At 50.3% G+C, this 25771-nt stretch overlaps 7 protein-coding genes, 1 long non-coding RNA gene and 1 other non-coding gene across 13 annotated transcripts; 4 read left to right on the top strand and 5 right to left on the bottom strand.

Moving 5' to 3' along the window:
* Positions 1-2831: 2831 nt before the first annotated feature.
* On the top strand, positions 2832-4245 carry LOC9651477 (GDSL esterase/lipase 6). The gene is made up of 2 exons (XM_002969144.2): positions 2832-3550; positions 4173-4245. The coding sequence occupies exons 1-2, from the start codon at positions 2832-2834 to the stop codon at positions 4243-4245; spliced, it is 792 nt and encodes a 263-aa protein (XP_002969190.2).
* A 5645-nt stretch (positions 4246-9890) lies between these two features.
* LOC9651475 lies at positions 9891-11668 on the bottom strand. Its single transcript, XM_002968853.2, has 3 exons — positions 10408-11668; positions 10217-10350; positions 9891-10157 (listed from the first exon to the last, which is right to left on the bottom strand). The coding sequence occupies exons 1-3, from the start codon at positions 11534-11536 to the stop codon at positions 9963-9965; spliced, it is 1458 nt and encodes a 485-aa protein (XP_002968899.2). The 5' UTR covers positions 11537-11668; the 3' UTR covers positions 9891-9962.
* Positions 11669-12408: 740 nt separating this feature from the next.
* Positions 12409-13571, bottom strand: LOC9651474 (classical arabinogalactan protein 4). The gene is made up of 2 exons (XM_002968852.2): positions 13314-13571; positions 12409-13150 (listed from the first exon to the last, which is right to left on the bottom strand). Exons 1-2 carry the CDS (start codon positions 13390-13392, stop codon positions 12825-12827), a joined length of 405 nt encoding a protein of 134 aa, XP_002968898.1. The 5' UTR covers positions 13393-13571; the 3' UTR covers positions 12409-12824.
* A 298-nt stretch (positions 13572-13869) lies between these two features.
* Positions 13870-15846, bottom strand: LOC9659185 (G-type lectin S-receptor-like serine/threonine-protein kinase SD2-5). The gene is made up of 4 exons (XM_002968851.2): positions 15471-15846; positions 15200-15354; positions 14527-15097; positions 13870-14428 (listed from the first exon to the last, which is right to left on the bottom strand). The coding sequence occupies exons 1-4, from the start codon at positions 15820-15822 to the stop codon at positions 14073-14075; spliced, it is 1434 nt and encodes a 477-aa protein (XP_002968897.2). The 5' UTR covers positions 15823-15846; the 3' UTR covers positions 13870-14072.
* On the bottom strand, positions 13959-14031 carry TRNAA-AGC. Its single transcript has one exon. It is a non-coding gene; the product is annotated as a tRNA-Ala (tRNA).
* LOC112346036 lies at positions 14757-16208 on the top strand. Of its 4 annotated transcripts, none has more exons than XR_002992256.1 (6): positions 14757-14871; positions 14931-15101; positions 15161-15225; positions 15284-15375; positions 15761-15944; positions 16036-16208. It is a non-coding gene; the product is annotated as an uncharacterized LOC112346036 (long non-coding RNA). The 4 variants fall into 4 exon arrangements; XR_002992257.1 differs by having other exon boundaries at positions 16009-16208; XR_002992258.1 differs by lacking the exon at positions 14757-14871 and having other exon boundaries at positions 15025-15101; positions 15152-15225.
* Positions 16209-16363: 155 nt separating this feature from the next.
* On the top strand, positions 16364-19191 carry LOC9659184 (protein GDAP2 homolog). The gene is made up of 14 exons (XM_024673995.1): positions 16364-16763; positions 16819-16896; positions 16965-17020; positions 17074-17193; positions 17248-17318; positions 17379-17472; positions 17538-17738; positions 17791-18039; positions 18103-18211; positions 18271-18338; positions 18397-18466; positions 18533-18607; positions 18687-18778; positions 18871-19191. The coding sequence occupies exons 1-14, from the start codon at positions 16470-16472 to the stop codon at positions 18977-18979; spliced, it is 1686 nt and encodes a 561-aa protein (XP_024529763.1). The 5' UTR covers positions 16364-16469; the 3' UTR covers positions 18980-19191.
* A 56-nt stretch (positions 19192-19247) lies between these two features.
* LOC9651473 (AT-hook motif nuclear-localized protein 13) lies at positions 19248-22102 on the top strand. The gene is made up of 7 exons (XM_002969139.2): positions 19248-19309; positions 19724-20018; positions 20204-20906; positions 21038-21090; positions 21183-21314; positions 21396-21557; positions 21725-22102. Exons 1-7 carry the CDS (start codon positions 19248-19250, stop codon positions 22100-22102), a joined length of 1785 nt encoding a protein of 594 aa, XP_002969185.2.
* A 286-nt stretch (positions 22103-22388) lies between these two features.
* Positions 22389-25765, bottom strand: LOC9651472. 2 transcript variants are annotated; one of them, XM_024673999.1, is made up of 4 exons: positions 25108-25765; positions 23319-24444; positions 23197-23265; positions 22389-23138 (listed from the first exon to the last, which is right to left on the bottom strand). In XM_024673999.1, exons 1-2 carry the CDS (start codon positions 25612-25614, stop codon positions 23341-23343), a joined length of 1611 nt encoding a protein of 536 aa, XP_024529767.1. In that variant the 5' UTR covers positions 25615-25765; the 3' UTR covers positions 22389-23138; positions 23197-23265; positions 23319-23340. The 2 variants fall into 2 exon arrangements, with proteins under 2 accessions (XP_024529767.1, XP_024529766.1); XM_024673998.1 differs by having other exon boundaries at positions 23197-23247.
* Positions 25766-25771: the final 6 nt, after the last annotated feature.

Raw genomic sequence — 25771 nt, 5'->3', positions numbered from 1 at the left:
TGGTTCCTGTCCCCAAAGGTTTTCCAAAAGTCATCCCGAAGTTCATGCGGATGAGATGTTTCCAATCGTGAATGAAGTGGAGTCATGACATTTGGCCTTTGACGTGTCTCAGATAGACTTCTATGATCAACTCCATAACTGCCAATCGTGTAAGATCTTGGTAATGTACAAATTGCTCTCAAACTCTCTTCTTCAGATCTCTTGTTTTGCCAAGCGTTGAAAACTCTCTTTCCTAGGTTTTGCATGCTTGGAGCGAGATGAACATACAGACAGCTACAATCTTTTCAGCACTGGTTGCCTTCCCTCCAGTGAGTCTTGCAGGGAAGGCAGCCTTGAAATCCATCAAGAACTTCATCACAGATGTTCTAGAACTGGAGAGCATTGCGGTTCAAGCAGCATCTGGGGATGCCGAATTCAATCATGACACGAGCAGCATTGGATATAAATAGAGAGAAAAAACCGACTTACTCTGGTATCCTTTACGATCTTTCACAGGTGTGACTGCTCCCAAAGTTCTCCAGTTGATGGATTTGGGAGGGTCAGAGCCGACGTTGCCAAACATTCTGATGCCTGCATCACCATCCATCTAGATTACTATCACTGGCGGCATTGGCATTTGCAGCAAACGAAAGCGAGACCAAGAGACGAGGACACATCCTTAGAGAGTTGCTTATCTCGTTAAAACGAAGGGTTATTACAGCAGTTGCAGCACGAGACTCATGCGGGCGCACTACTGTCGATCTTACGGACGTATTCAAAGAGACATTGCTAGGACAAAAAAACGTGCACTGAATGAGACTGAAGAAGAAATCTCTTTGCAAGTTGGCAAAGGATATACAATGCAAATGAGGATCCTTGACTCAAGACAAAATGGCATCGCAAAAACAAACAGGAGAGAGAGAGAGAGAGAGAGAGAATTTAAACTCTACCTCTGAAGTGTTTGTACGGCTCCTCGAATCCAATTCAAGCCAGACTTTCAGTTTAGCTTGAACTCCGCATCTCTGGAATACCATTCATCAGCACTCGTGTACTTGCAATCTTGCAAAAGCTCGCCCGTCGTCAGCATTTGATAAAGAAGACATCGAAACCTTATGCGAAAGCGCTGAGATTTCAACCCAGCCGTTCGAACCATGGTCGAATGTGTGATCACCTCCACCTGCATCTGGATCAAACACACCGAGTACGAACCAAAAACAAAAAAAACAAACAAAAAAAAAACTCTCAGGTACGGATCTAGGGTGTACCCTTCCCGCAGAGGCAAAGGCACACCAATAGAACCTATGAAAAACTCGGGCTGAATCAAAGAAGACCGCGGGTGAAAAACGTCCTCCACAATCGCATAGCCAATGGGCAGACCTCACTTCGGTAGAGCACCGTTATCTCGAGATCCGCATGGTAGAAATCCACGTTCTTGTTTGGATTGGTGATGTTGAGGATGCAAAACATGACGAACCTCAACGTGTAAGCGTAGTCGTTTCCTCTTCCTTTTAGCTGCTGCTGCTCCAATGGATCCACTGGGATCACCTGTCCATACATCATCTCCATGAACAGGACGGCCGGGCGAGGATGGTGGTAGGGAAATCCAAGAGGACCAAGTAGTAAACGAGCCCAGCAGCCACGGAGAGGATTCCAATGACCAGCAGCAATCGAAAGAGCTCGGTTCCAGATTCCTGCTGCTGCTGCTGGAGTTGCTGCTGTAGTGGGTCTTGTGTGTCCGATCCGATAGTCACAGCCAATGTTCTGGCTCAACCAAGGCTCCCTCGGCCCCAGCTCCTACTCCGAAAGTTCTGGCCTGCAGTGACTGTGGAGCGAATTTCTGGGATCACCATCAACACCAGTGCTCGTCAGCAACGCATATGAAGGGTGACGCCCACGGGACGGGGGAAAGCACTTCTCACGCTTCGTGTGCCGCGCGAAGTTCGACTCCCGCAGTACCTGGACCAGAACTTCCTGGTAAAGCACGCAGGTAACCACTCCTCTGGCCAGTTTCCAAGAGCTCTCTCGTTATTTACCCGTGTTTTTTCAGTGGAGAGCACGCGCAACGACGACCCGGAACGAGGAAGAGTCATCGCACACTTCCATGCGAAATGGAACCATCCAGGCAGCGAAGCGTCCGTCATTGACATCCTCCGCGTGTACAATCGGTGAAGCGGTTCGTGGACTACAGAGAAAAGCTGATGGCCCAGAGAGGCAGCAAGGACGAGAAGATTGGAAAGAATGGAAACGGGGTCCTGCGCTTCCATGGCACAACGGTTTTGTGCGGGCTCGGGACGCTGCAGCAGCAGTCACTGTGCAGCAATCTCTCGTGCAGCCTCTGCAACATCATCCTGATTCAAGAAGAAGAAAGCAAAGGTTGATGGATTCCTCCGGTTTGGGGCGGCGATCTATGTGACGGCAGCCAGCAGCAAGGCAAACTACTATGTCAAGGCCTACGGCAGCTCCTCGGGTTCCAGACACCATGCCATGCTCGTGTGTAATGTTCTGGCCGGGCAATTGTTCAAGGTGACCGAGGACAGGCCGAGTTGGTTGCTCCACCAGATGGCTATCACTCCGTGTCTGGTGAAGTGGGAGGGATCCTCAACTTTGATGAGCTTGTGGTGTAATGCTGCCATCTTGCCTCAGTTTATTATTGTCTGATGGCTAAAATTTTAGTTTTAATTCAAGTATTTAAAGGTACTTTTATTAGATGAAGTAACCTTTTCCTTTTCCCTAACTCTATATAAATTAGCTTGTGCATTAGGTTTTGCCATATTAAGGTTTTGGCGAGATGACGAAGTGGTCGAGGATCTTAGTGTTCGTGGTTGCGATCTTGGCTCTTTGCGTGTGCGTGTATGGGAGCGATTCCTCAACTCAGAACTATCTACATGGGAGATTCAATCTTCGACGTGGGCACAAACAAATATGTGAAGAATTCAGTTTCGCGTTGTGATTTTGTGCCATATGGGGAGACGAGGTTTAGCAAGCCATCCGGGAGGTGTAGCGATGGGTTTATAATTCCAGATCTGATAAACGAGGCGATAGGTTTGCCCTTTTCAAGACCATTCCTGGGCTTGAAAGCTGGGAGTCAACTTCCACCAAGCATTAATTTTGCGTCAGACGGCAGTGGCTTACTCGACTCTACTCACTCGGACTGGGGCGTTGTGTCGTTTAACGAGCAGCTAAAGCAGCTCGCGCAGCTCTCCAAGAAAAATCTCAATCTCAATGATTTTGTGGTTGTGATATCTTCTGCTGGGAATGATATTGCGGCGAATCTTCAAAACATTGCTGATGTTGACTTGAAAGCAATGTTAATGTCATTAGAGAAAGGATTGGAACAGCTATACAAGTATGGATTTCGAAAGATCGTCTACTCAAGTGTTGGGGCACTAGGATGTTCACCTATTGTGACCTCTGGAGGAAAATGTGTGAGCGAGATTAACAATCTGGTGGAAGAATTCAATGTGCAAGCTCGGGAGATTGTTTTAGGGGTGGCAAAGAGATTTCCAGGGATGAAAGGAACATTTGTGGATGGCTACTCTTTGATCAAATCATACGTGGAGAACCCAAAGAGGTTTGGATTTAAGAATTCCGGGGGTTGTTGTCCCAATTGCCTTTCACAAAAGAATACATTGAGTGGGCTGTGCAAGAATCCAAGCGATTACGTCTTTTGGGATATAATACACCCAACTGAACACACGTATATGCTCTTAGCCAAGGAATTCATAAAGAAAATCATAGAAGTGTTGTAAAATTAACAAATTTATTTGGGGATGAATTCCTTGTTTTTTCCGCAAGAAATATGTAGAAGAATGAAATATATTTAAACTTTCTTGCTTAAAAGATACTCGAAATATTTTTTATGTGCTAACTGATCTGCCTTGACTGGAGAAAAAGCCATTTCATCCGTTTGAACGTCAATGCACGGGATCAACAGATTTTGGGAGGCTACTGTTGTTGTTTGAATCGAATCGTACTCCGCGTCGCCATTGCCATCAGCGACATAGCCTCTCAATAACGGTTTGCCAAAAGAGCCGAGGTGTACATGGTACTCCTCAAACATCTCCAAGCAAATACAAAAAGGAAAAAGTGTGAGCTTGCTTTGATCTGACTCACCAACAAGTGAACCACATATGATCACCGAGTCAAGCTTAACTTATAATGGTTGTACTTGCCTTCAACTTTACTTGTTTCAGTCTCTGCGCAGACAGAGAACTGGCAACTCTGAAGTTCGATCCAGCCTCCAAGACGAGCGACCTCCTGCCGTGATTGAGTTTGGACTTCTTATCACCACCACCACGCACATCGGTCATCTCGTCCTGTATGACTAAGCCCAAGTTGGCCGCCGATTACTGCAAGTAAGCGTTGCCTCTACCCGCTGTCCACGAACCCTTCGTTGTGGCCATGGTCGCGACGAGAGCAGGCTGAGAGAGCTAGCGAGATAAACTCTATTCATCGTTGGCAACTGTATTCGTCGTGAGATTCGCTAGAATTGCGAAGTTAGCTCTTTCAAAGCGTTTCTCTTAAATGAAAGTTTGAAAGGTTTCTTGCCTGGCTGAGAGCTTGCAGTTTTTCCTCTGGACTCCTTACTTTCAAAATATAAGTCTCCAAAGAGAAAGAATCTATAAATCACAAAATAACCTTACCTAATGCTTGTGGAGAGCTTTGTGATGGAATGAATGGACGCTGTCTGGAGTTCCAGCTCTTCTCCGCGGCTCACCAGCGATGTAGCAGTAGTGGGTTCTAGTCCAAGTTTGCGCTGCAGCAGCGACACCACCAAATGCTACGCCGAGGCGTTGCGAAGATGCGGGAGCAGCCAGAACCTCTGGGAAGGCAAGAGGCTCCACTTCCTCCTCAAGTCCCGCGGCTATGACGGCGATACGTTTCTACGTTTCTCGGGAATTTGCTCGTCCAGATGTATGGTAAACGCGGCGAGCTGGATCAAGCGCGAAGTGCCTTCGACCGGATAGTCACCAGGAACGTCTTCTCTTGGACAATCCTCATCCTCGCCTACTTGTAGACGTCATCGCTTCATAGTTTTAGGGTTTATACTTTACCTTTTATTACTAATTTTGAAGTTTTAAAATGTGAACTTTCATCTAATTTCAAGCTACTGACGGCTAGTTCTCTTGAAGAGCAAGAAGAGCCACAGAGCATCGCTTCCTGTTCATCTTCCAGTGGGAGCAGCTCTAAACTTCTATGTTGTTGGAACGATAAAACACGCAGAGGACTCTTGAAAACACCAGTTCAACCAGCAAACTTATCAAGTACATGAAAACATTAGGAACGACGGACACTGAAGACTATAGATGCAACTGCGAGCAATCTCAACAGTACATCCAGCGTACGAAAAACGTTTATATTGCAAGAATGAGGAACGCTCCAAAAAGCGTGGAAGGTAAGGACGTTTCTCTTTCAGTAAAAGTTTGATCCTTCTCATTCTTTCAGCCAGGCAAAGCTCCTGGTTGTTTGAGGTCGTTTACGAGCAGGGAGTACATGCTACAACCCTTCAGAGCATCTCGGAGACTTCCTTCAATAGCATCTCGGGAGCTTCAGTGAGTGCCAATACGGCAGCTCCGCGCTCGATCGTCTACCTTGAACAGTTCAACAATTGCTTCGCCAACGAGCGGGCAGCGACCTTAGAGAGCATCTGATGACGGCCAGCTGATGTATTTGCCACTTGTGGAAGACAGCATGGGCAGATTGAATTCAGACTCATCGGTCTACAAGGCTCTGGAGAGGGGCAAAAACAGCCTTGAAAAGCAGAGATCCATGCCAGTCAATACCAGCAATGTTTTGAAGATTTACCGCAATATCATTCCCAGCAGAAGATATCACAACCACAAAATCATTGAGATTGAGATTTTTCTTGGAGAGCTGCGCGAGCTGCTTTAGCTGCTCGTTAAACGACACAACGCCCCAGTCCGAGTGACTGGAGTCAAGTAAGCCACTGCCATCTGACGCAAAATTAATGCTTGGTGGAAGTTGACTCCCAGCTTTCAAGCCCAGGAATGGTCTTGAAAAGGGCAAACCTATCGCCTCGTTTATCAGATCTGGAATTATAAACCCATCGCTTCACCTCCCGGATGGCTTGCTAAACCTCGTCACCCCATATGGCACAAAATCACAACGCGAAACTGAATCCTTCACATATTTGTTTGTGCCCACGTCGAAGATTGAATCTCCCATGTAGATAGTCCTGAGTTGAGGAATCGACCTCCCATACACGCACACGCAAAGAGCCAAGATCGCAACCACGAACACTAAGATCCTCGACCACTTCATCAAAACCTTAATATGGCAAAACCTAATGCACAAGCTAATTTATATAGAGTTAGGGAAAAGGAAAAGGTTACTTCATCTAATAAAAGTACCTTTAAATACTTGAATGAAACTAAAGTTTTAGCAAGCATTGTCTACACGGTATCATAGACGATAATAAACTGAGGCACAAGCTCATCAAAGTTGAGGATCCCTCCCACTTTGCCGAGACTTGGGAGAAGGCAGTGGAGATGTGATGCACAGCTTGGGCGTAGAGATCAAACGGGCCGATCATCAGAAGCAGCAGAAGAAAAGGCCTCTGCAACATCATCCTGGCCGCATTCAAGAAGAAGAAAGCAAAGGTGGATGGATTCCTCCGGTTTGGGCCGGGGATCTATGTGACAGCAACCAGCAGCAAGGCAAACTACTATGTCAAGGCATCCTCGGGTTCCAGGCACCATGCCATGCTCGTTTGTAAGGTTCTGGCCGGGATGGTGTTCAAGCTGACCGAGGACAGGCCGAGTTATGGCTATCACTCCGTGTCTTGTGAGATTGGCTATGGTCTGTTGTTTGTTGTTTTTCGTCTTTCGTCCCTGTCCCTGACTATTCTCTGATGTAGCCGATGAGAATGAACACGAGAGCAATCCCACCGGCCGTGTCAATCTCAAGGAAGTCCTCTGGATCGACCAGATAGTGGGAAATGTTCTTCGCAAGGTGAGCCTTTCGTTTCTTTGTCCTGGTCACGAAGAAGTTTGCGAAAGAACTTTCTCATATTTGAGACTGATGATGTGTTTCAGCTTAAAATGGCTTTGGAGTATCTTCAACCAGCTTTTGGAAGTGTCATAGTGGATGTGAGTTGCAGGTCCCCTAGGTAATTGACCGAGAGATGGCCATTGGTTGTTAGAACACGAACTTCTTGTAAGCTTCTGCGCTATATGTGCTTTCACTAGCAACCTTCTGGTGGTTCAAACAGGTTGGAAGATATAAGTACTTGTGATTGATAACGAGCTATGCACTTACATCCTATAACGAACCCAGAGAGAAAAGGCAACTACAAGAATTATATTGAGGTATGCTATGATTCTCTGATCATCCAAACTAAATTGTGTATTTTTTCCAGGTGCTTTGACGGGGACGAGTATGACATTTACCTTGGGAGGACAAGTACTATTAGACTTCTAAAAATCAAGAGGAGTTTATCAAGCAGCTGCTTTATTGTTTGAGGCTCCTGTTCGCAACACTTCCAGTAAATACTTTTGTATATTTTTTTCTTGCATGTTCACTCTTAACTCATCTATTCAAGTTTTATGTAATCCGTGAATATGCATGACTTAGCATGACTTTTCTCAATGGAAGTTTCTCTTACGCTAGCTCTCACTGTAAGTATCACTGTTAAGTTTTCTCTTGAGTTATCCAAGCTCTTTATACTTGGGTGTTTGTATTTTCAGTGCTCCCTGGCCACGATGGAGAGAGGGATTTGGAAGCGAGCAGGCAGGCAAGATCCACTTACATTGTCCAAAGGAGGTGAAGCCATTCAAGAGGCTTCAAGCTTTGAGATTTTTTTCCATTTATTCTTTTGCTAAGTAAATTGAATTTTGCACGACTTCGCATAAGTCGAATTTTAACTTTCATTTTTGCTAAAAAAAGCCCCCCATGGACTTTCGGAGTTATTATGCCTACGTGGCATATTGTTCGTTCCTAATGTTTTCATGTTCTTGATAAGTTTGCTGGTTGAACGAGTCCTCTGGCACATTTTATTGTTCCAACAACATAGAAGTTTAAAGCTGCTCCCACTGAAGAAGCGGTGCTTTGGGTCTGTGTCCATGCTCTTCCAGGGAACTAGCCGTCAGTAGCTTGAAATTAGAAGTTCATTGCCGTTGCTCATTGGAAGTCCACATTTTAAAGCTTCAAAAGTTATTGTAACCTTGTTAATGTTATAGACTTTGGTAATAGACGCCACCCTAAACCTAGGAAGCGATGGCGGGTAGCAGCAGCAGCTCACAAGGTAAGAGACTGTTGTGTACTTTGGGACTGATTGAGGCTGAGGCCATTTCCAGGCACACCTCTTTCGGAAGCATCGTCTGTGGCGGAGTTGAGACAGTTCATCCGCCTGACTTGCTCCTCCTTAGTTTCCGACGTTGTGCTGGAGACGCTCACGGCTGCTGCGGTGACCACAATGGTGCGAAAGAAAGCCATCCATGGCTTTAGAACGTGCTGCTTCCTGGGCAAGGAAGGCCATGGACGGCTCTACGATCTGGTCAAGCAGCTCGCGCCCCCACCCCCTACCGCTGGAAAGGTTACTACACACTAGCTCTTTCCATGTCTTTACTTTTGTTATCTTGTTCCCCAGAAGCAGCTCCATGCCAATCCATTCGCGGACTTCAAAGCCAAAGATCGTTGCTTACAGCTGCCCAAGGATCTCGATTTTCTGCTGGAGGACTATGACGAGGAACGAGTGAACTGTACGCTCGACTTCGATCTTGGGCTCACCGACGAAGAAGCTAACCAAGTGACACTAGCTCTGTCAAAGAATCACTTCCCCGCGTGGCTCATGGAACCATGCACATTCCTCACATTTGAGGAGAACTTGGATATAAGGGTTCAAGTAGTCCGGCTCTGGATAAGTGCGTCCAAGCTACCACTCTATGTTGGATGCACCACAACTTGTAAGTTCTGGACTGCGTCTTTGGATGATCTAGCTAAAGAATGTTTCAGTTGAAGAGCTCAGGCAAATGGCAGTGCCGCCGACGGAACCGGCTGACTTCGCTTTAGAAGAGAACCTCCCATCGACGTTCCAGATCAGAATGAGGGAGACGACGCTGATAGGCATGCACTGGTATTTTGGATCTCGAAAAAGCTTTCAATCGTTTCGAAATTTGATTGATTGCAGGTCCAAAACCATGGGCTGGTCTCTGCAGCATCCGGCGCCTAACGACTTGCCCGAGACTTGCCCGGCCTTCTTCAAGTGTTACGCGAAGGTGCGTTACCCCATCACGAAAGCCGAGGGAGGCTACCCGTCCCACGGTCGGATCACCGGTGATTGCGAGGTTGACAAGATTGAGTTCGAGGAGAGCATGGAAGACGATTTACGTGATCTCAAGTGCAGGGAAACGCCGCGGATGTACAGGCGGCTCGCCGCATTGATCTACTCCAGGGATGTTTGAGATGCATCTTCCGGGATCTCTTTTCTTTCTTTCTTTTGCTCGGTAAGATAAGAACACGCACTTTGCTAGTCGGAAAGAAGGCTTTGTTTCTTTGAGCGCATTTCTTTGAGCGCATTGAGCTTTGGGTGTGCCAAAAATCCCGCCACAAAAGAGAGCGAACCAATCCATGTAAGTGAACTATTGACATTCGCCCTCAAATCCCATTTCCATGAAACACGAGACTGTTCTATACATTCGCTAGGACAAACAAGTTTACCTCGCTATTGCTGCGTACAAGACCACTATCGAAGCCTATAATACAAGTCGCAGTCCTCGACACTCTCCCCGCAGAGAATCTTTTCCAAACATCCCAGCATTTCCTGTCAAACGCCAGGCTTGCTCTCGCTCGTCTCGGGTGATGAGTATAGCTGCGCGATGCGAGCTCCGATCGCAGCTCGGGCAAAGTCGTGGCAGTAGACGATGACGCGGCGCAGGCTGTCCACGCACCGATTCGCCGTCGACGAATTTTGACACCATGTTATTCCAGATGGTGATGAAGCCACAAACAAGTTTTCTGACCCTCTAAGGATCGATCAAGACGACGTTGAGCTCCGGGAACTTGTCTCTGATGGCAGCCTTGATCCCCAGGCCCAGCGGCACCGGGCCTTTGTATTTTATTTGACACTCTCCCTTGGCAGGATCAACAGTGGCGAGCTGTACCACACCACCGTAGCCTTCGATGGCGCTTCTCAGCATGTCAATCTGTCCATTCAAGGCCTGCGAGCAAGGAACAGAGAGATGAGATCCATCGCGCGAAGAAAAACGAGGTGGCTTACTTCAAATGTCAAAGTTACACTTGGCCTGTTGATGTCGACCACTTCTTTCACAGCGTCGCCGAATTTCTCCCGGAGGACTCGCTCGATTCCCATTTTCATGGTGGACGTGGAGCTGGGACAAGTCCCGCAAGCCCCTGGAAGACGAAACCAAGCACGATCAGCCAGGAGAAAACAGCTTCTCAAGAGCAAACCTTGGAGTTCCAGCGAGACGGTTCCATCAGCGACCGAGACGACGGCCACATTGCCGCCATCAGCTACCAGGTATGGCCGCACCTCGTCCAGCACCTTGTCAACGTTCTCCGCGGTGAAATCATACGTCTCGGTAGAGTACAAGCCACTGCCCGCGGTGCTGCTCGTGTTGCTCGACTCAAACGGGCTCACCACCTCGCGCGAAGAAGTCGAAGAAGAAGCGTCCGAAGACGAAGAACCAGCGGAGGAGCCAACAGTTTCCATGGTCTGGCCATCGATCACACTGCTCCAGTTATCGCCCTCCACGGCCTGCAAGATCTTGAGGCGCCGCAGCTTGGCATCCTCGTCCTCGCCATCGACGTCGTCGTGCAAGTTCTCGCCCATGGCCTTGCGCAGCTTGAGCTTCTTCTCCTCGTACTCCCTCCGCTCGCTCTCGGACATGGACTTGGCCTTGGCGCTGCTCGTCTCCACCACCTTTGCGGAAGAAGACCAGAGGCTCTGTTCTTCCGGGGAGTTCCCTGGTGGTACGGCCTCGAGCTCTCGTATCCAGCGCTGCTTCTCTTCCTCCAGCCTCGACTTGGTGACGAGCGATGGATCGCCAAAGAGCTTCACCCTCACAAACGCGCAGCGCTCCTCGCCGGCTCGGGTTCTGTGCGTCTTGAGCGACAGGACGACGTTCCTGGAGAAGCCAACGTACTCCATCGCCTTGTTCTTGCCATAGACGGCGTAGACCCCCGGGAATTTGATGCTCTCTCTCGCCGAGACATAGCTCTCGAGCTCCAGGACGCTGGTTCCATCGTCCTCCCCTTCCCGGCCCTGGAATTCCTTGGCGGCGCCGTCGCCGTGGACCTCCGCCCCGGCCTCGCCGTAGAGGAATCCGTGCAGCCCCGAGTGGCCCTCGGGCACATTCTCATCGCTGACGACGCCGGAGAGGGATTGGAGGCGCTCGGCGGCCGATCCTGGCGCGAGCGAGGCGCGTACCTGGTGGAATCCAATCCGGCGCGCTAGCAATGGCGCAGATGATCTGGAGCGCCATGGCGACGGGAGGAACCCCAGGCCGGATCCCAGGCGCTGCTCGCACACCCTAAACGTTGCCCTAGTCCCGCAAAGGCCGGGAACACTGCAAGCCATCGTTCTCTTCTCCTCTCACCTCTCACTCAAACAAGAAATATCCAAAAGAATATCTAGATATGCCACGTCAGCTATACAGTTTGCCCTAAGCTAAGAACCCTAAAAGGAAACCCTAAGAACAGGGGACTAGGAGATCTGACACTACCATGTGAAGATGCGAATTCTCTTTTCTAGAACCACGGATGGATTGTAAGTACTGCGCTGCGGCGCTGCTGGTGGCCATGTGAGGGTGTGGAGTGGCGATTCGTGATCTGCGAGAGAGAGAGTTTCTCTAGTTAAGCTCGATGAGGGCTGGATCGAGCTGGATTGGAGCTTCCGAGAAAAATCCGCAGTGCCACTGCCAGAATTGCTGCTGCGTGACAGCCAAAGGGACGAGAGAGACCCTGTTGTTTGGAGCTTTGCCTGTCCTCTCCTCTCTTTTTTTTTTCCCTGCCTTTATATTCTCTTCCACTTCTCAAGTGGGCGATGGGCGAGGAGGAAAAATTGGATTGGAGCGGTGGAGGGCGAGGCCATGCATCCATCTCTGATTGATCGCGAGATTAGAGGGGCAAACGTGGCGCTGGATCAATGGGATCTAGGTCGATGCGAGTTATATGCGCACGAGATTCGAAAGGAATCATTGAAAAACAATGCCTGGGCGCTGGTGCTGGCGCTGCGATGCCTTACCACGAACGCCTTGAATTGTGGAGCCTCTGGGCCTTCTTTTGTGGACCCGTGATTCCTTCCACACCTTTCCCCTGTTTTTAGCTAGCAACGCCAAATTTTCTTCGCTCGAGATTGCGATCGATCGATCGATCCGTGACGTTTGCTCCTGGAATTGGGAGTGGTGCTCAGTCGCTCCTCTAGGCGATTCGATCGATCACACAAAGCTGTGGAGTGGTGCTCCTCTGGAGAGAGGATAAAAAATCGAATTTTTAAAGAGAGAACCACAACGAAAACAAAAAATTTCCTAGAAACTCTGCTGCTCTGAGTGGGATGGAGATGGATCCTGCGAAAGGAAGGAGGAGGGAAGCAAAGCGAGAGGAAAGAACGCATTTTTACTTGTACAGAGCTGCCGACTGATCGATCGATCGACGAAGAAGACGGTAAAATAGCCGAAAGATAACGATCTGTCCATCGTCACGAAACCGGGAGATCTGGGAGGAGTCTCCAATCCAAATCAGAGCAGCGAGAGCGAGCGAGGAGACAAATCTACGCACACCAATGTAGGAGCAAATCGAGAGAGGACTGGGAAAATCGAGAGAGAGAGAGGAAAAAAATGGAGCATGGATTGGAAAAAGATCGAGGTCTAGAACAGACCCAGCAGCGCGATGGAGCCCAAAACGATGGAGATGGGAGAGACGATGGCGAGAGCCGAGGATGGAGTGGTGCCGGGGGGGCTGGCTGGAGCATTGGCGGAGCCGCCGGGGGTGGGGGCGGTGGGTGGCGCTGGCGGCGAGGCGGCGGAGGGGACCGGCGCCTCAACCGGGGCCGGCGTCGCAACCGGGGGCGTCGCGGGCGCTGGCGTGGGCGTGGGCGGCGCCATAACCGGGACTGGTGGCGGCGCAAGGGATCCGGTGGGCGGCGCTGCTGGGACGTCCGCGAATGACACTTCCAGCTTCATCCCGGGACGAACTGCAAGGAAAGAATGAAATTTAAGCGTGAAATCCTTGCTACTGCCCAGATCCAAGCAGCATTCCTGAGATTTTTCCTCCTCCTCGAGAATCCTGGATCTCCTTCTCGAGAAGAAGGAGAAGTTCTCACAAAGAAAACATGGAGGACTTCTTCGAGAGCTTACCGACATACTCGTTCTCGCCACTGCAAGCTTGGAATGAGACGAGCAATGCTGCTACTGCGAGGAAGAAAATCTGTGCCATTTTCTCCTTTCCTCCCAAGATCCCGAGCTCTCCTCTCGCAAACTATAGATCGATCTTCCCTGGAATAAGAGAGAGAGAGAGAACTCCTCGCAAGAACTCTATAAGCAACGAGCGTTCCTTCGTCTTCCCTTCTCTTAACAGGGGAAATTTAACCGGTGCCTCTCCTTTAAAAGGCAAAGGACCGACCTATTAAAACTTAACATAACGTGGTTTCACATACGAGACGTGTTACGCCAAGATGTGGGTCCGACGTGGCGGCCGGGTGCCAGCAAGGCAGCGACGACGACGTGTGAGGGCCCGGACGACACGGCTGGCGCGCACATGCTGCCGCTTGAGCACCAATGGGGTCCTGCCACGTAGTTGGTTAGGGTTTTTCCGGGCATGTCCTCTTCGATGCCAACAAGGGACACACAGTTGGGAATGATGTATTGAATTGGTTGGGAAAAAAAAACTTTAGGAGTTATCACACGATCGCGCTTAGTTGTTTGCCAGCATTTCTCCCATGTTCTTCCAACGTATATGGCTGGCGCGATTTCAATTAAATTCTGACGTAACGTGTTCTTGCTTGGAGATGCCGGGTATCGATCCCAGTACCTCTCGCATGCTAAGCGAGCGCTCTACCATCTGAGCTACATTCCCTTAGAAAAATTCGGACCGTTGAGAATAGGGTTCTTACGTTCCTAGGGAAGCTGTGGCTTGGCGGCGATCCACTCCACCGGCAATCTCTGGTACCCTCCCACTGGCCCCGGCACAGTGACCCACTTCACGGCCGTCCAGTGCCGCAGCGTCGACACCAGCACGCTCCAGTTCCTCCACCGCGCCTCCTCCTCGATCACGCCCCAGCGATTGGCGGTGTCGATCTTGTACAGGATCCCCAGCTTCACCTGGTGCTGTTGGGGTTTCACGTCGCGCACCACGGCGTGGACGAAATCGCCGGCCACATCGCTCACCTGGATGTTCACAATGTCGCCGCGTAGCGGCCATCGCAGCGGCGTCCTGCTCGCGATATCCGGGTCGGAGAGGTTGAAATCCGTGCCTGCAAGATCGAAATATCGAGGTAAGACCGTGTTCTTGGATGATCGATCGTCTCCTTGGGCATCAAGGTCTGGAAGTCGCAGAGTTTAGATGACTTACTGGAGGTCCCTGTGCTGCGATCGCTGGCATCAAACGCTGCTCGCAAGGTCGTTTCCTTCTTGATACACGCTGTAAAGGCTTTGAGCTCTTCTCGGACTCTCTCATCCGCGGTCTGATGGGTTTTTTGCTTTGTAGGGATCCTTGGAACATCGATCACGCCTTCCAGCATCTGGAGGACTCGGCTCATCGATGGTCTGTTGGATGGATCCTGCTGGATGCAACACAGAGCCGTCTGGATTGCCCGGTTGGCTTGATCCTGGTAAAAGTACTCCACCTCCTCGTTGAGGTGTGTGTCGACGAGCTCCAGTCCCCGTCCCTCGGCTACAAGTTTGCTCGCCCATGGCGGTAAGTACCATTCTTCAGAGCTCTTGCTGCTAGAGATTTGGAATGACTCTCTTCCGCAGATTAGCTCCAGGAGAACGATGCCAAAGCTGTATACATCGACTTTGGTGGAGACTGGAGCGTTGGAGTTAAGCCATTCGGGAGCGAGGTAGCCCGGAGTTCCACGCATGTTGGTCACGACCCTGGCCTTGTCTCGATCCACCAGCTTTGACAGTCCGAAATCGGTGACCTGTGTAAGACACTTTAGCTTCCTTTTCTTTCTGAGAAAGCTGGAACCATTTAGTTCCAGAAGCTTTGCTGTTCCAGGGAGATGGAGAGCAAGCGACGTTACCTTTGGAGAAAAGTTCTCGTCTAAAAGTATGTTCTCGGGCTTGATGTCCAAATGAATTATCTGCTGTGTGCATTCTTCGTGCAGATAAGTTAAGCCTCGGGCCATTCCCACCGCAATCTCGTACCGCTTTGGCCAGTCCAGCAGTCGCTCCTTTCCTGGAGTTTCACAGGACAGAGGTAATTCATTCGCATTACGATCGATCACCTTTAGCTCCCCAGTCAGCAAAGAAAGAGAGAGGCAAATATCCAGAACAGCAACGAGTTCCACTCACCTGGCTCCGCAAACAACCATTTGTCGAGCGAGCCATTCACCATGAATTCGTAGACGAGGATCCTGCGAGAAGTGCAGTAGCCTTTGAAGGGAATGACATTCTTGTGATGGATCCCCGCCATGGAAATCACCTCCGCTTTGAATTCCTTCTCTCCCTGAGTGGACCATTCCTTGAGAACCTTGACAGCCACTCTGCTCCCGTCCTTGAGAAATCCTTCGTACACCTGGCCGAATCCCCCATTCCCGAGCTTGGTACTAAAGTTCTTCGTCATGCTTCGTATCTGGCTGTAGGAGAACTTCTTCGGGAGGAGCTGTGGGAGAAAATCGGACTTGCTCTTCCTAGTGAACCACATCGTTGAGAGGGAGGCAAAGCCGAAGAGGAGGATGAGGAGGATGAGGAGTGGAAAGGACGCTGTTGCATCAAAGAAGCACAACGCACTTTTGTCTCCACTATAGAGCGAGGCACCCCTTCCAGGTTTGTTCGTGAAAGTTTACTGATTTAAAAGCTAGAACGATTGGCTCGCTAAAAGCTTGAGAAGAGAATCATTGTGTTCCTTTCGTTGCAGCAACCGAATCGCTTGCGCAGATAAAATCTCAGCGAGCGAAGCCAGATAAAACGAAGAAAAAATCCCAGAGTCCTGCGCGAGCAAGCAACGCGAGAGCTTGTATTTTGGCTTTAAATCCGCCAGACCAATGCCAGCAACTTAAAAACATAGATTTGTCACTTTGCCTTATTCTTCACGTGGGCTAGCATATGATTGACGACTGGGCCCTTAAACCTGATTAAAGTGGATATTAAGTTTCATCCTATCCGGTTGCGTGAGCATATTCCCCTGTCAGAGAGAAATATCTATCGTACGCCTGTCGGGCAGCCACGTCGAAGGGCACGGAAGCGCCATCTGTGGAAATATTTTCTAGGGTTCTTGGGCGGAGCAGCTCGCCGATCGACAGGTTTGTAGCGATGGATCGCGGATCGTGAGGTCGCGCGCGCTTGCCAGTGATGTATAGCCGGGTCAGCAGCGGTGGCTCGCGCGGCGGCCCGGGCAGTGGGAATGGAGCTGGGGCGGTGGTGAAGCTGGACCAGGTGCCGTGCTGGAGCGATGTCGAGCAGCGCAGCAGTGTGGGGGACGGATTGGATGATGCCGCTCAGAGGAATTTCGACCCGCTGTCCGGGAGCAGTGGCCAGAAGGTCTCCAAGTTTGGGATTGATCACAGCATCAATGGGAAGCTGTATATCTGGAAAGGTGTTCCCTGGAACCTGGAAGTCGATGCGGTGGTGAATTCTACTAACGAGGCAAGTTTAAGTTTTGTGGTTTTGCTCACGAGCTTGAAATTTTGGGATGTTCTAGAATTTAGATGAAGCTCATAGCAGTCCTGGACTACATGCTGCTGCTGGACCGGGGCTTGCGGAGGAGTGCTCGAGTCTGGTAAGATTTCCATCTATCTTTGCATTTTGTTTCCGGATTAGTGAAACGTTTGGAGCGAGTTTTATCAGGGTGGCTGCAGAACTGGAATGGCGAAGATCACCAGCGCGTATGATTTACCCGCTAGGTACTTGGAAATCACATCATTTTGTGCATGATCATAGTACGCTTTTTCTCTAGGCGTGTCATTCACACTGTGGGTCCTCGATACGCTGTGAAGTATCACACAGCTGCTGAAAATGCCCTTAGTCATTGCTATAGGTCTTGTCTTGAGCTCCTAATCGAGCACGACCTTGAAAGGTAAGTTTGTTATCTCAAACCTCACTGTTTGAGTTTTTTCTTTTTTGTTCTTAGCATTGCGATGGGCTGTATTTATTCTGAAACCAAAGGCTATCCCCGTGAACCTGCTGCGCATGTTGCAATTCGTAAGTTGAAGTGCTCGCTATCGGGGTCAAATATGATCTTAACTTCTGGGGCCTGAACAGGCACGGTGCGTAGATTTATGGAGAAACACGGGACCAAAATCACCGGTATCGTGTTCTGTATGACAACGTCCACGGATGCAGAGATTTACAGAAGGTGAAGTATTTCTTCTGATGATTTAAACCGTTTGCTGGTATTTATATTTCCATAGGCTGTTACAGGTTACTTCCACTCTATTTTCCAAGAGATAAGTACGAAGAAGATGTTGCGAGCGTGAAGCTTCCTGCTGACGTTGGAGACGAGAACGGAGAAACGATTATAACCGAGCGCAAGATTAGGATCTCTGCGCTGCCTTCATCCGAATGGGCTCCAAGCTCGCTAGAAAATGGCATCAATAACTATCGAGCAGTAGCAGTTAAAAGGTTCTATCATTTGTTTACTCGTTTGAAGTTTAATGTGCTCTTCTGTGCACAGGAACGAATCGTTGGACGCACTGGTCGACCCTGCGTTTATGTCCATGACGAAGGATCCCGATCAGAGAAGGCAGGAACAGTGGGAGAAAATAGCACAGGCTCAAGGAGGCTGGGCGTGGATGAAATGGATGGGATTGGGATCACTTAACACTGCACCATTGTCGCTTTCGGAAGAGAATGCAATCCATGCCCGTTATCTGGCGAGAGCAAACGTGATCAATCTCACTGAGGTAGCAGAAATGAAGATTATGTAAGGCACCAGTAAGAGCTCTATCTAGAACAGCAACGCTGATACAACGGGTATGACATGCAGATACCGTGCTGGTGTGGACGCGGATGGCAAGCCAGTGATTGTCGTTGTAGGAGCGCATTTTCTACTTCGGTGTCTCGATCTAGAGCGGTTTATTCTCTACGTTGTCAAGGTAAGCGCACAAATAACTTTTTATTCTCGCTGTTACGAGCTCTTGTAAATTTTTCGCAGGAGTTTGAGCCTGTCATCCAAAGGTCATACACGATAGTTTATATTCACTCCGCGGCGTCTCTACAAGCGTGAGTTGCGTCGGCAAGCGTTCTTTGCGTCACTAATCATTGTAAATGATGCCTCCAGGGTGCCGGATTTAGGATGGATAAAGCGAATCCAGCAAATTCTGGGCCGCAGGCATAAGCGCAATCTCAATGTATGTTCTGCTATGCTTTCATTCTTCTCAGCTGGTAATTATGATACCATCTACGTCTTCTTGCAGGCAATTTATGTCCTGCATCCTACAGTAGGATTGAAGACAGCGATTTTAGCGTTGCAGCTGTTAGTCGATCAAGAGGTAAAAAAAAAAAAAAAAGCGATTTTTCACATCATCATTGAGTAAATAATGCCTGTTCTTGTTGTTTTGCCCCTTTCAGGTATGGAAAAAGGTTGTTTATGTGGAGCGGTTGCTAGATCTTTTTCAGTTTGTTCCACGCGACCAGTTGACCATCCCAGATTTCGTGTTCCAGTAAGATAATTTTTTCTCTTTCTCTCGCTGCTGCTTTGCAATTTTATCTTCCTTTGTCTGGCATGGAAACTTATCCGATCGAAACCCCGCAGGCATGACCTGGAAGTAAATGGCGAGAAGGGATTGGGCGCTGATCAGAAGCCGAGAACGATCGCGAATCGAAGCAGGCAAATTGCAGCGGCGGCAGCAACTGGAAGATGATAGCGCGCTCGTCCAAAGCCGAGAAAAAGATAAGGAACTTCTATCCGCTATTCATAATTTTTTTAACGTGGTGGTGGTGTTCGTGCTCGTCGTCGTGTATACAAAAGAGAAAAACAAGAGAATCGCAAGTATTTTTTATTGTTGTTCCTGTACGTCATTCTTTGGACATTATTGTTATCTCTCTACGCACGCGATATTCGTATGCCGTATCACCACGCGTATTTCCTCCTCGGTAAAAAATATACTGGATGGCAAATGGGTGGCCATTATGGGGATAGGGAACGGATGGATGATGGGGATCAACCCCGCGCTCCCATTGGGCGTTCCCTGGTGACGTGGCGGAGATAACATGCCAGGTCAGCGCACGGGGGCATATTCTTCCCAACCGTTAGATGGGGAATATCCCCGCGAATAATCTCGCGGCGGCCGGTTGATAAGAGTCGGTCAAACATTGCAAGCGCGCAGGGAAGTACGCGTGGAGGATGTACTTTGGCCGTTAATAAATTTCTAGCGATTGCAAAGTTACCGCGGTTAATAATAGCGACTGGATTGATCGATCGATCTCTTGGTTTCATAATAAGAATAGGGCTGGGGGTGGATCTAATGGTGGCCTTTTTTTCTAAATTTCAGTTCATTAGCTCTCAAACAGAAAGGGGTTTTCTTTTACATTTCTCGTTTTAGTTTCGTTTTTCTTTTTTCTTTTCTTTTTTTTGGAGAGGGAAGTGAGTGTGAAAATCTTTGAAGCGAGCAAAGGAAGCGCCCTTGCCTCGCTTTAGGGTTCTTGAGCGAGCGCGCGCGCGCGCGCCCGGGCCAGCGCTCCGAGATATCCGTTGCAGCGCGATTCAACCGGTCGCGACGCGATCGATCGGTGGAGCGTGTGTTTGTTTTGGTTCCATTCTTCCATCGGACGAGGGAAGAGGGGGATTTTCTTGCGCAGACCCAATCCGTTTGGCCGTGGGCGGGGCTAGGGTTTTTCAATCGCGGGGCTAGAATGCAAGGCGGCGGCATGGAGCAGCGCAACCGGCATTGGCATGAGCGGGCGATCTTGTGAGGAGCGCGGCGCCGAGAAATGTGATACTCTCCTCTTCTAAATGCCCGGCATAGATCAAGGAGCAGCGGGCGAGCGACGGGATTTCTTTCTCCTCTCCGGCGATTCTTCGCTCTAGCAAGAAGAGGAAGGAGGAAGCTTTCTTTTTCTCCTTCTTCTTCCTCCTCGATTGGCAGCGCGGCGCTACATCCAAATATTTCGCGCTCGCGCTTCTTCTTCGTCTTGGCGGCGGCAAAGGGAAATATTTCGCGCTGGAAGGCTACGATAAGCAGCGGTGGAGAGGGGAAGGCGACCTCCTGAGATCACTCTACGGCATGGAAGGGAGGGAGCCCCCATCTGGGCTCTCGCCCTCCAATCTCCAGCAGCACCAGCAGCACCAGCAGCACCACTCCATGGCCGCCGCGCAGCAAGCTCCATCCTTCTCCGCCATTCTCCAGCGCGGCCCGATTCCTCCCGGCATTCATCACCTCCCATCGCCCCCCGGCTTGCATGCTTCATCGGGGCTCCGCCCGGCCTCCATCGCCAGCCCTAATCCCTCCGGGCAAGCGCCCGGCGGCTATCCTGGCGATGGCATGGCTCTCGTACCACAGCAGCTCGGCGGTGGCGGCGGCGGTGGTGGTGGCGGCGGCAGCGGCGGTGGCAGCGGCGGGGTGATGGGCGGCGGCGTTGTGGGTAGCGTCCGGCCTGGGGAGCCTGTCAAGAGGAAGCGGGGGAGGCCCAGGAAGTATGGAGACGGTGCCAGTGGCAGCAGCAGTGTGTCGCTCGCGCTCACGCCTCTCTCCTCCGTCAGCCCGATATCATCGGTCACTACCACTCCCACAGAGAAAAGGAGAGGCCGGCCTCCCGGGTCTGGGAAAAAGCAGCAACTTGCAGCTCTTGGTACGTTCGTTGCTCTATCCATCCTATCCCTCTTCTTTTTCTTGCATTTCTTTTACTAGTTTTCTCTGTTCATTGTCGTATAGTTTTGATACATATACGGCTTGGTCTATAACACCCGGCATTACTTACAGGCTCCGCTGGACAAGGCTTCACTCCTCATGTCATCACGATCGCTGCTGGAGAGGTGAGAAAAAAAAGGAAGAAGATATCTCTCTCTCTATCCGAAATCTAAGCTTGATTTTTTATTTTTTATTTCGTTTTTTCTTTTTGCTCCAGGATGTTGCCACCAAAATCATGTCTTTCTCGCAAACTGGACCCCGGGCAGTCTGTGTTCTGTCCGCCAACGGTGCCATTTCAAATGTTACGCTTCGTCAACCGGCTACTTCTGGTGGCACTGTGACATACGAGGTGAGTGAGCTACTTCGCTGTTCATCTCTCGCTTGTTTTGCGATTGCCAATTCCGAAGTTCCAAATTGGGAGGTGTTGCAGGGTCGTTTCGAGATCCTCTCCCTGTCAGGATCTTTCCTCCTCACCGAAAGCGGGGGCACGCGAAGCAGAACAGGCGGTCTGAGCGTGTCCCTGGCCGGACCAGATGGACGCGTCGTTGGCGGTGGAGTCGCCGGGCTTCTCATGGCTGCCACTCCCGTTCAGGTTAGTAGTAGTTCTCTCTCATTTAATGGCGGCTACTGCTCCTTGTGTGCTGTGTGTGCTTAAAGAGGCTTGAACCTGATGGATATGGATAGCTGTTTCTTTTCTTTCTCATTGCTCTCGCTCTCTCTCTCTCTCTCTCTCTCTCTCCCTTTCTCACTCCCTTGCAGGTGGTTGTAGGGAGCTTCATTGCGGACACGCGCAAGTCTGTGCCATTGCGGGCCATGGACAGCCCGCAGGGCGCCTCCGCCTCCGGATCCATGCAGAGGCCAACCAAGAACGAGTCAGGGGCGAGGAGCCCGGATAGTCCTCACATGGAACAGCAGAGCAGCGGCGCTGGTGGTGGTCCTGGTGGTGGCGCTGGTGGTGGCGCTGGTGGTGGCGGTGGCGGTGGCGGTGGCGGTGGTGGAGGCAGCCTGTTGCAGCACTCGCAGCACTCACAGCACTCGGTCCAGGGGATGGGCAGCTTAGGAGGATGGTCGAGTAGCCAGACGCTCGCGGAGCCGCGGCGTGACACAGATATCAACATACCGCTGCCGAACGGGTGATGGATTGGGGGACTGGGAACACAGGGGCAGGGGGGCCTGCGCTGGGGGGCTCTTCCTTCTCCTCCGGAAGAGCGCAAGGCAAGCGCACGCAGTGGTCTAATTCTCTCTGACAATTGGTTTGCGGGGACTGTTTTTTTAGAGAAGACAATAGCTTGGCTGGGCACAAACACACAGACACAGACACAACGAAACTTACGAACTTACGATTGAAGAAGAAGAAGGCATGGAAGCTTATATATTCTTTTTCTCCTTTTTAACTTCGCAGTGAATCAAGCGGCAGCAGTGGTAGGAAAGGGAAACAAACTTGCGGTATCATTTCTCCATGGAGGTTATATGCATATGCTTGGAAAGCAAAAGAGCTGTGCGTTGTACTCCACGAATCTTCTCTCTTTTTGGCTTTAATCTGGTTTCTCCAGTTTGGTTTTTTTTTTTTTTGCGGCATTTAAGTAGTGTATCCATTCGCTCTTAATCCTTTTCTTTGTCCTCGTGTTTTCTCTTGACGATTCTATGGCTCGAGCGAGATCACTGGAGAGAATGGATACAAAAGAGTAAGGCCATACAATCGTTAAGAGCAAGCGAACTAAACTGGCCCACGTACTGTGAGTGGGAAAGGAAGGAAAGAGATGCGTAAGCTAGTGTGTGCTTGGAATGAGAGAACCTGGCGCGAAGAGCGAGCACGTCTTGATATTTGCTTTTGTCGAGATCTCGCCAGGAAGCACAGAGTTGCAGCAGAGGCGCGGGCCTCCATTTCCCTGCTGGGCCGCCGTGGAGCCGAAACTGGGGTCGTCGTTCCGACGCTTTTTTCGTCTGCGGCGGGGCCTTTGTCCTTGTGTGCGCAGCCGCGGCCAGTGCTTGTGGTGTGCTTGATTTTGATTGAGCCAGCCTCCTCCTCCTCCTCCCCCCCCCCCTCTCTCGTCACATTTATAGTGTGTGAGAGTCAGGGCTCTCATCTTTACTCAGCCAGCACCCCTCCAAACTGGCATTTTTTCTGTTTTGCTCTGCGGCCAACTTCGAAACTAATCAAATGGATTGTGACCTGGTACAGAGGCACGGAATTGTTAGGCGATAATCCATCTTCGCTGATAACCACATACCTTAGTCTAAGCGAGACAATTGTGTTTGCGCTTGCAATCACAAGTCAAAGTCTGGAGGCGAGAGAAACGCTGTCAGAAGAACAAACAAAACATCTTCGAAGAAGAAAAGAGCTACTGCTTACCAGGAAACCAAGAGAAGGGAGATCATTTGCCTCTCCACAGCTTGTGGACTTGGACGCCAACGTAGAACAAGGAGGAGCAGACGAAGAGGAAATCGAACTGGTGCGCGAATCTCGACACTCTCCCCAGGTTGATGACGAGAAACCGCATGAACGGTCGCCTTCTCTCCTGTCGCTGTATGTATGCGGTGGACGACGCCTCTTGCATGCGTCTCGCGAAGATGAGGCACGCCACCTTGCTCCTGAAGGCCCTCTTGGCGTGCTTCTGTTTCTTCTGCCCCGTCTTGGTCCGTTGCAGCAGCCTGGGAATGCCATCCCCCGCCCCCGTTTGAGAGGTCCCTACGCGAGTCTTCACGTAATGGCGATAATGCCGCTTCTGCGGCTCCTGCTCCGACGACGACGACGACGACTCATCGCTCACCTCCTCGAGTGTGTCCATCATGCACAGCGACTTCCTCTTCACGGGCACCGAGCTGGAGCTGGAGGAGCTTTTACTGTACAACTGCATGTTGAGCGACGCTGTGCACACCTCCACCTTGGAACCGCTTGGCTTTTGCAGCGTGGCAGAGGCCGCAGCGATCTCGGTGGACTGGATCGCAAAGACGTTGTCGATGTAGCTCAAAAGGCTGTGGCCCTTCACAACGTCGACGTTGATCGCGCCCAAGTGGAAGTTGAGGTGGTGCCTGACCGTCCAGCAATCCTGATCGACATACTCCACGGCGCTTTTGTCGGGATCCAGAAGTACCATCTTCCCGGCAAAGTAGTATCCATATCCTGACTGGTGCGACAGTGCAAGCGCCAGAGCTCGGTGAAGTACAATGCGCAACAGGCCAGGGAACCAGGCTATGGCTTGCGCACAGACTGTGAAGATCCTCACTTTGTAGTTCTTACGCCGCATTACAAGCTGGCCTGCCATAAACGCGAGGTTGCCGAGATGCATGACTTCCTGGAGAGGACCAGCTTGCAAGCCTGCCCACATTGAGTAGATCATGTAAGCCACTGGCATCACCTTGGGCACGATGTCGTCACGAGAAACAATGTGCACAAAGTGGCGCTTGTAGTTCACGTTGATGTGCCTCGCGAGGCTGTAGTCGGCGAAGAACGGACACCCGAACGTATAACACTGGAGCTGTACAAGGACAAGACACAAAGTGTGTGAGGCAGGAGCAGGAGAGTATCGTTGAAAGAGAACAAAAAGACCGGCAGGAACAACAGTCAGACGAGTAGAAAACGGACAAAGCGAAGGAGAAAAGCAAAAAGTGTAAGGACCATCTACACAGGATACAGTAACAAAAAGAAGAAGTGACGTGTCGAAACTACGAAAAACGAGAAGAAACAAGCTAAGAAGCATTGATCATACAAAACCAAAACCACGAAGTAGAAACTAAGACCCAACGGAAGAAAGATTGATAAAACAAAACCACATCGAAACAACGAATGGAAACAAGCTAAAGAACCATTGATCAAACAAAACCGAAACCACGAAGCAGAAAATAAGACCCAACGAAACAACGATTGATCAAACAAAACCGCGAAAAGAAACAAGCTAAGGAACGAGTGATCACAAAAACCACTTAGTAGAAAACCAAGAACCACCGAAGAAAAAAAAACCACATCGAAACAACGAATGGAAACAAGCTAAAGAACCATTGATAAAAAAAAACCGAAACCACGAAGCAGAAAATAAGACCCAACGAAACAACGATTGATCAAACAAAACCGCGAAAAGAAACAAGCTAAGGAACGATTGATAAGAAAAAAAAAAAAGAGAAAATTTGGCAGAGTAGAGTACCTGTTGGTGACACCATCGTCCGGTGGCCTCCAGCAGACGCAATCCCAGCAGCGAGGCGACAGCGCCACCCAAGGAATGCCCGGCCAGCACCAAGTTCTCGCCTCGAATAAGCAACCTCCGGAAATAGTCCAGTGGAATAGTCTTGGCCCTGTCCAAAAACCCAGCATGCGCGGCGCCGGGGCCGAGGCTGAGCGTGCGATGGATAAACTTGAGATCCGTGAGCGCGTCGCTCACATCGAACGTACCCCGGAACGCTGCAATGACGTGCTTCCCGGTCAAGCTCCTCACCACGACGAGCGTCTGCCGGCAATTCCCAAACCCGGCTTCGCGCAGCTCCTCCTCGGGCACGAACTCGTACTGCGCGGAGGGAGGGAGGCCATACGCCTCGTTCATTGCACGAAGCTCCTCCTCAGGGTCCTTGCTATAGACCACGGCAGAGAGAATGATAGCATCGATCAGCCATAGCGGGTGCTTGTCGTCCTTGATGATCTTCCCCAAGGAAGACATCGCCTGCCACCGACCTGAATCCCCTCTCGATCAAATCTATCCCGAAATCTATCGCTCACCGCCTAGACTGCCGCATTCTTCCAGCGCCAGCAGCGAATGGACGAGAAAGAGCCCTGGAATCCGAGAATGCGGTCCCCAGAGATAAAATCTCGCGGGA

This window comes from Selaginella moellendorffii, unplaced genomic scaffold (assembly GCF_000143415.4).
Source record: "Selaginella moellendorffii unplaced genomic scaffold, v1.0 SELMOscaffold_11, whole genome shotgun sequence".
In the NCBI taxonomy this organism is placed as follows: domain Eukaryota; kingdom Viridiplantae; phylum Streptophyta; class Lycopodiopsida; order Selaginellales; family Selaginellaceae; genus Selaginella; species Selaginella moellendorffii.
This window is presented reverse-complemented; position numbering and strand designations above follow the sequence as displayed.

Coding starts and splice junctions, on each gene's coding strand:
- LOC9651477 (XM_002969144.2), top strand. CDS start 2,832: ATGGGAGCGATTCCTCAACTCAGAACTATCTACATGGGAGATTCAATC. Junction 3,551..4,172: donor TACGTGGAGAACCCAAAGAG/GTTTGGATTTAA, acceptor TACTTGTTTCAG/TCTCTGCGCAGACAGAGAAC.
- LOC9651475 (XM_002968853.2), bottom strand. CDS start 11,536: ATGGCTTGCAGTGTTCCCGGCCTTTGCGGGACTAGGGCAACGTTTAGG. Junction 10,351..10,407: donor CGTCTCGCTGGAACTCCAAG/GTTTGCTCTTGA, acceptor TTCGTCTTCCAG/GGGCTTGCGGGACTTGTCCC. Junction 10,158..10,216: donor GTGTAACTTTGACATTTGAA/GTAAGCCACCTC, acceptor CCTTGCTCGCAG/GCCTTGAATGGACAGATTGA.
- LOC9651474 (XM_002968852.2), bottom strand. CDS start 13,392: ATGGCACAGATTTTCTTCCTCGCAGTAGCAGCATTGCTCGTCTCATTC. Junction 13,151..13,313: donor TGGCGAGAACGAGTATGTCG/GTAAGCTCTCGA, acceptor CTTTCCTTGCAG/TTCGTCCCGGGATGAAGCTG.
- LOC9659185 (XM_002968851.2), bottom strand. CDS start 15,822: ATGTGGTTCACTAGGAAGAGCAAGTCCGATTTTCTCCCACAGCTCCTC. Junction 15,098..15,199: donor ACGAGAACTTTTCTCCAAAG/GTAACGTCGCTT, acceptor TGTCTTACACAG/GTCACCGATTTCGGACTGTC. Junction 14,429..14,526: donor TCGCAGCACAGGGACCTCCA/GTAAGTCATCTA, acceptor TCGATCTTGCAG/GCACGGATTTCAACCTCTCC.
- LOC9659184 (XM_024673995.1), top strand. CDS start 16,470: ATGTATAGCCGGGTCAGCAGCGGTGGCTCGCGCGGCGGCCCGGGCAGT. Junction 17,473..17,537: donor GATGCAGAGATTTACAGAAG/GTGAAGTATTTC, acceptor AGGCTGTTACAG/GTTACTTCCACTCTATTTTC. Junction 18,212..18,270: donor TTATTCTCTACGTTGTCAAG/GTAAGCGCACAA, acceptor AATTTTTCGCAG/GAGTTTGAGCCTGTCATCCA.
- LOC9651473 (XM_002969139.2), top strand. CDS start 19,248: ATGGGGATAGGGAACGGATGGATGATGGGGATCAACCCCGCGCTCCCA. Junction 20,907..21,037: donor GCAGCAACTTGCAGCTCTTG/GTACGTTCGTTG, acceptor CATTACTTACAG/GCTCCGCTGGACAAGGCTTC. Junction 21,315..21,395: donor GTGGCACTGTGACATACGAG/GTGAGTGAGCTA, acceptor GAGGTGTTGCAG/GGTCGTTTCGAGATCCTCTC.
- LOC9651472 (XM_024673999.1), bottom strand. CDS start 25,614: ATGTCTTCCTTGGGGAAGATCATCAAGGACGACAAGCACCCGCTATGG. Junction 24,445..25,107: donor GACGATGGTGTCACCAACAG/GTACTCTACTCT, acceptor GTCCTTGTACAG/CTCCAGTGTTATACGTTCGG.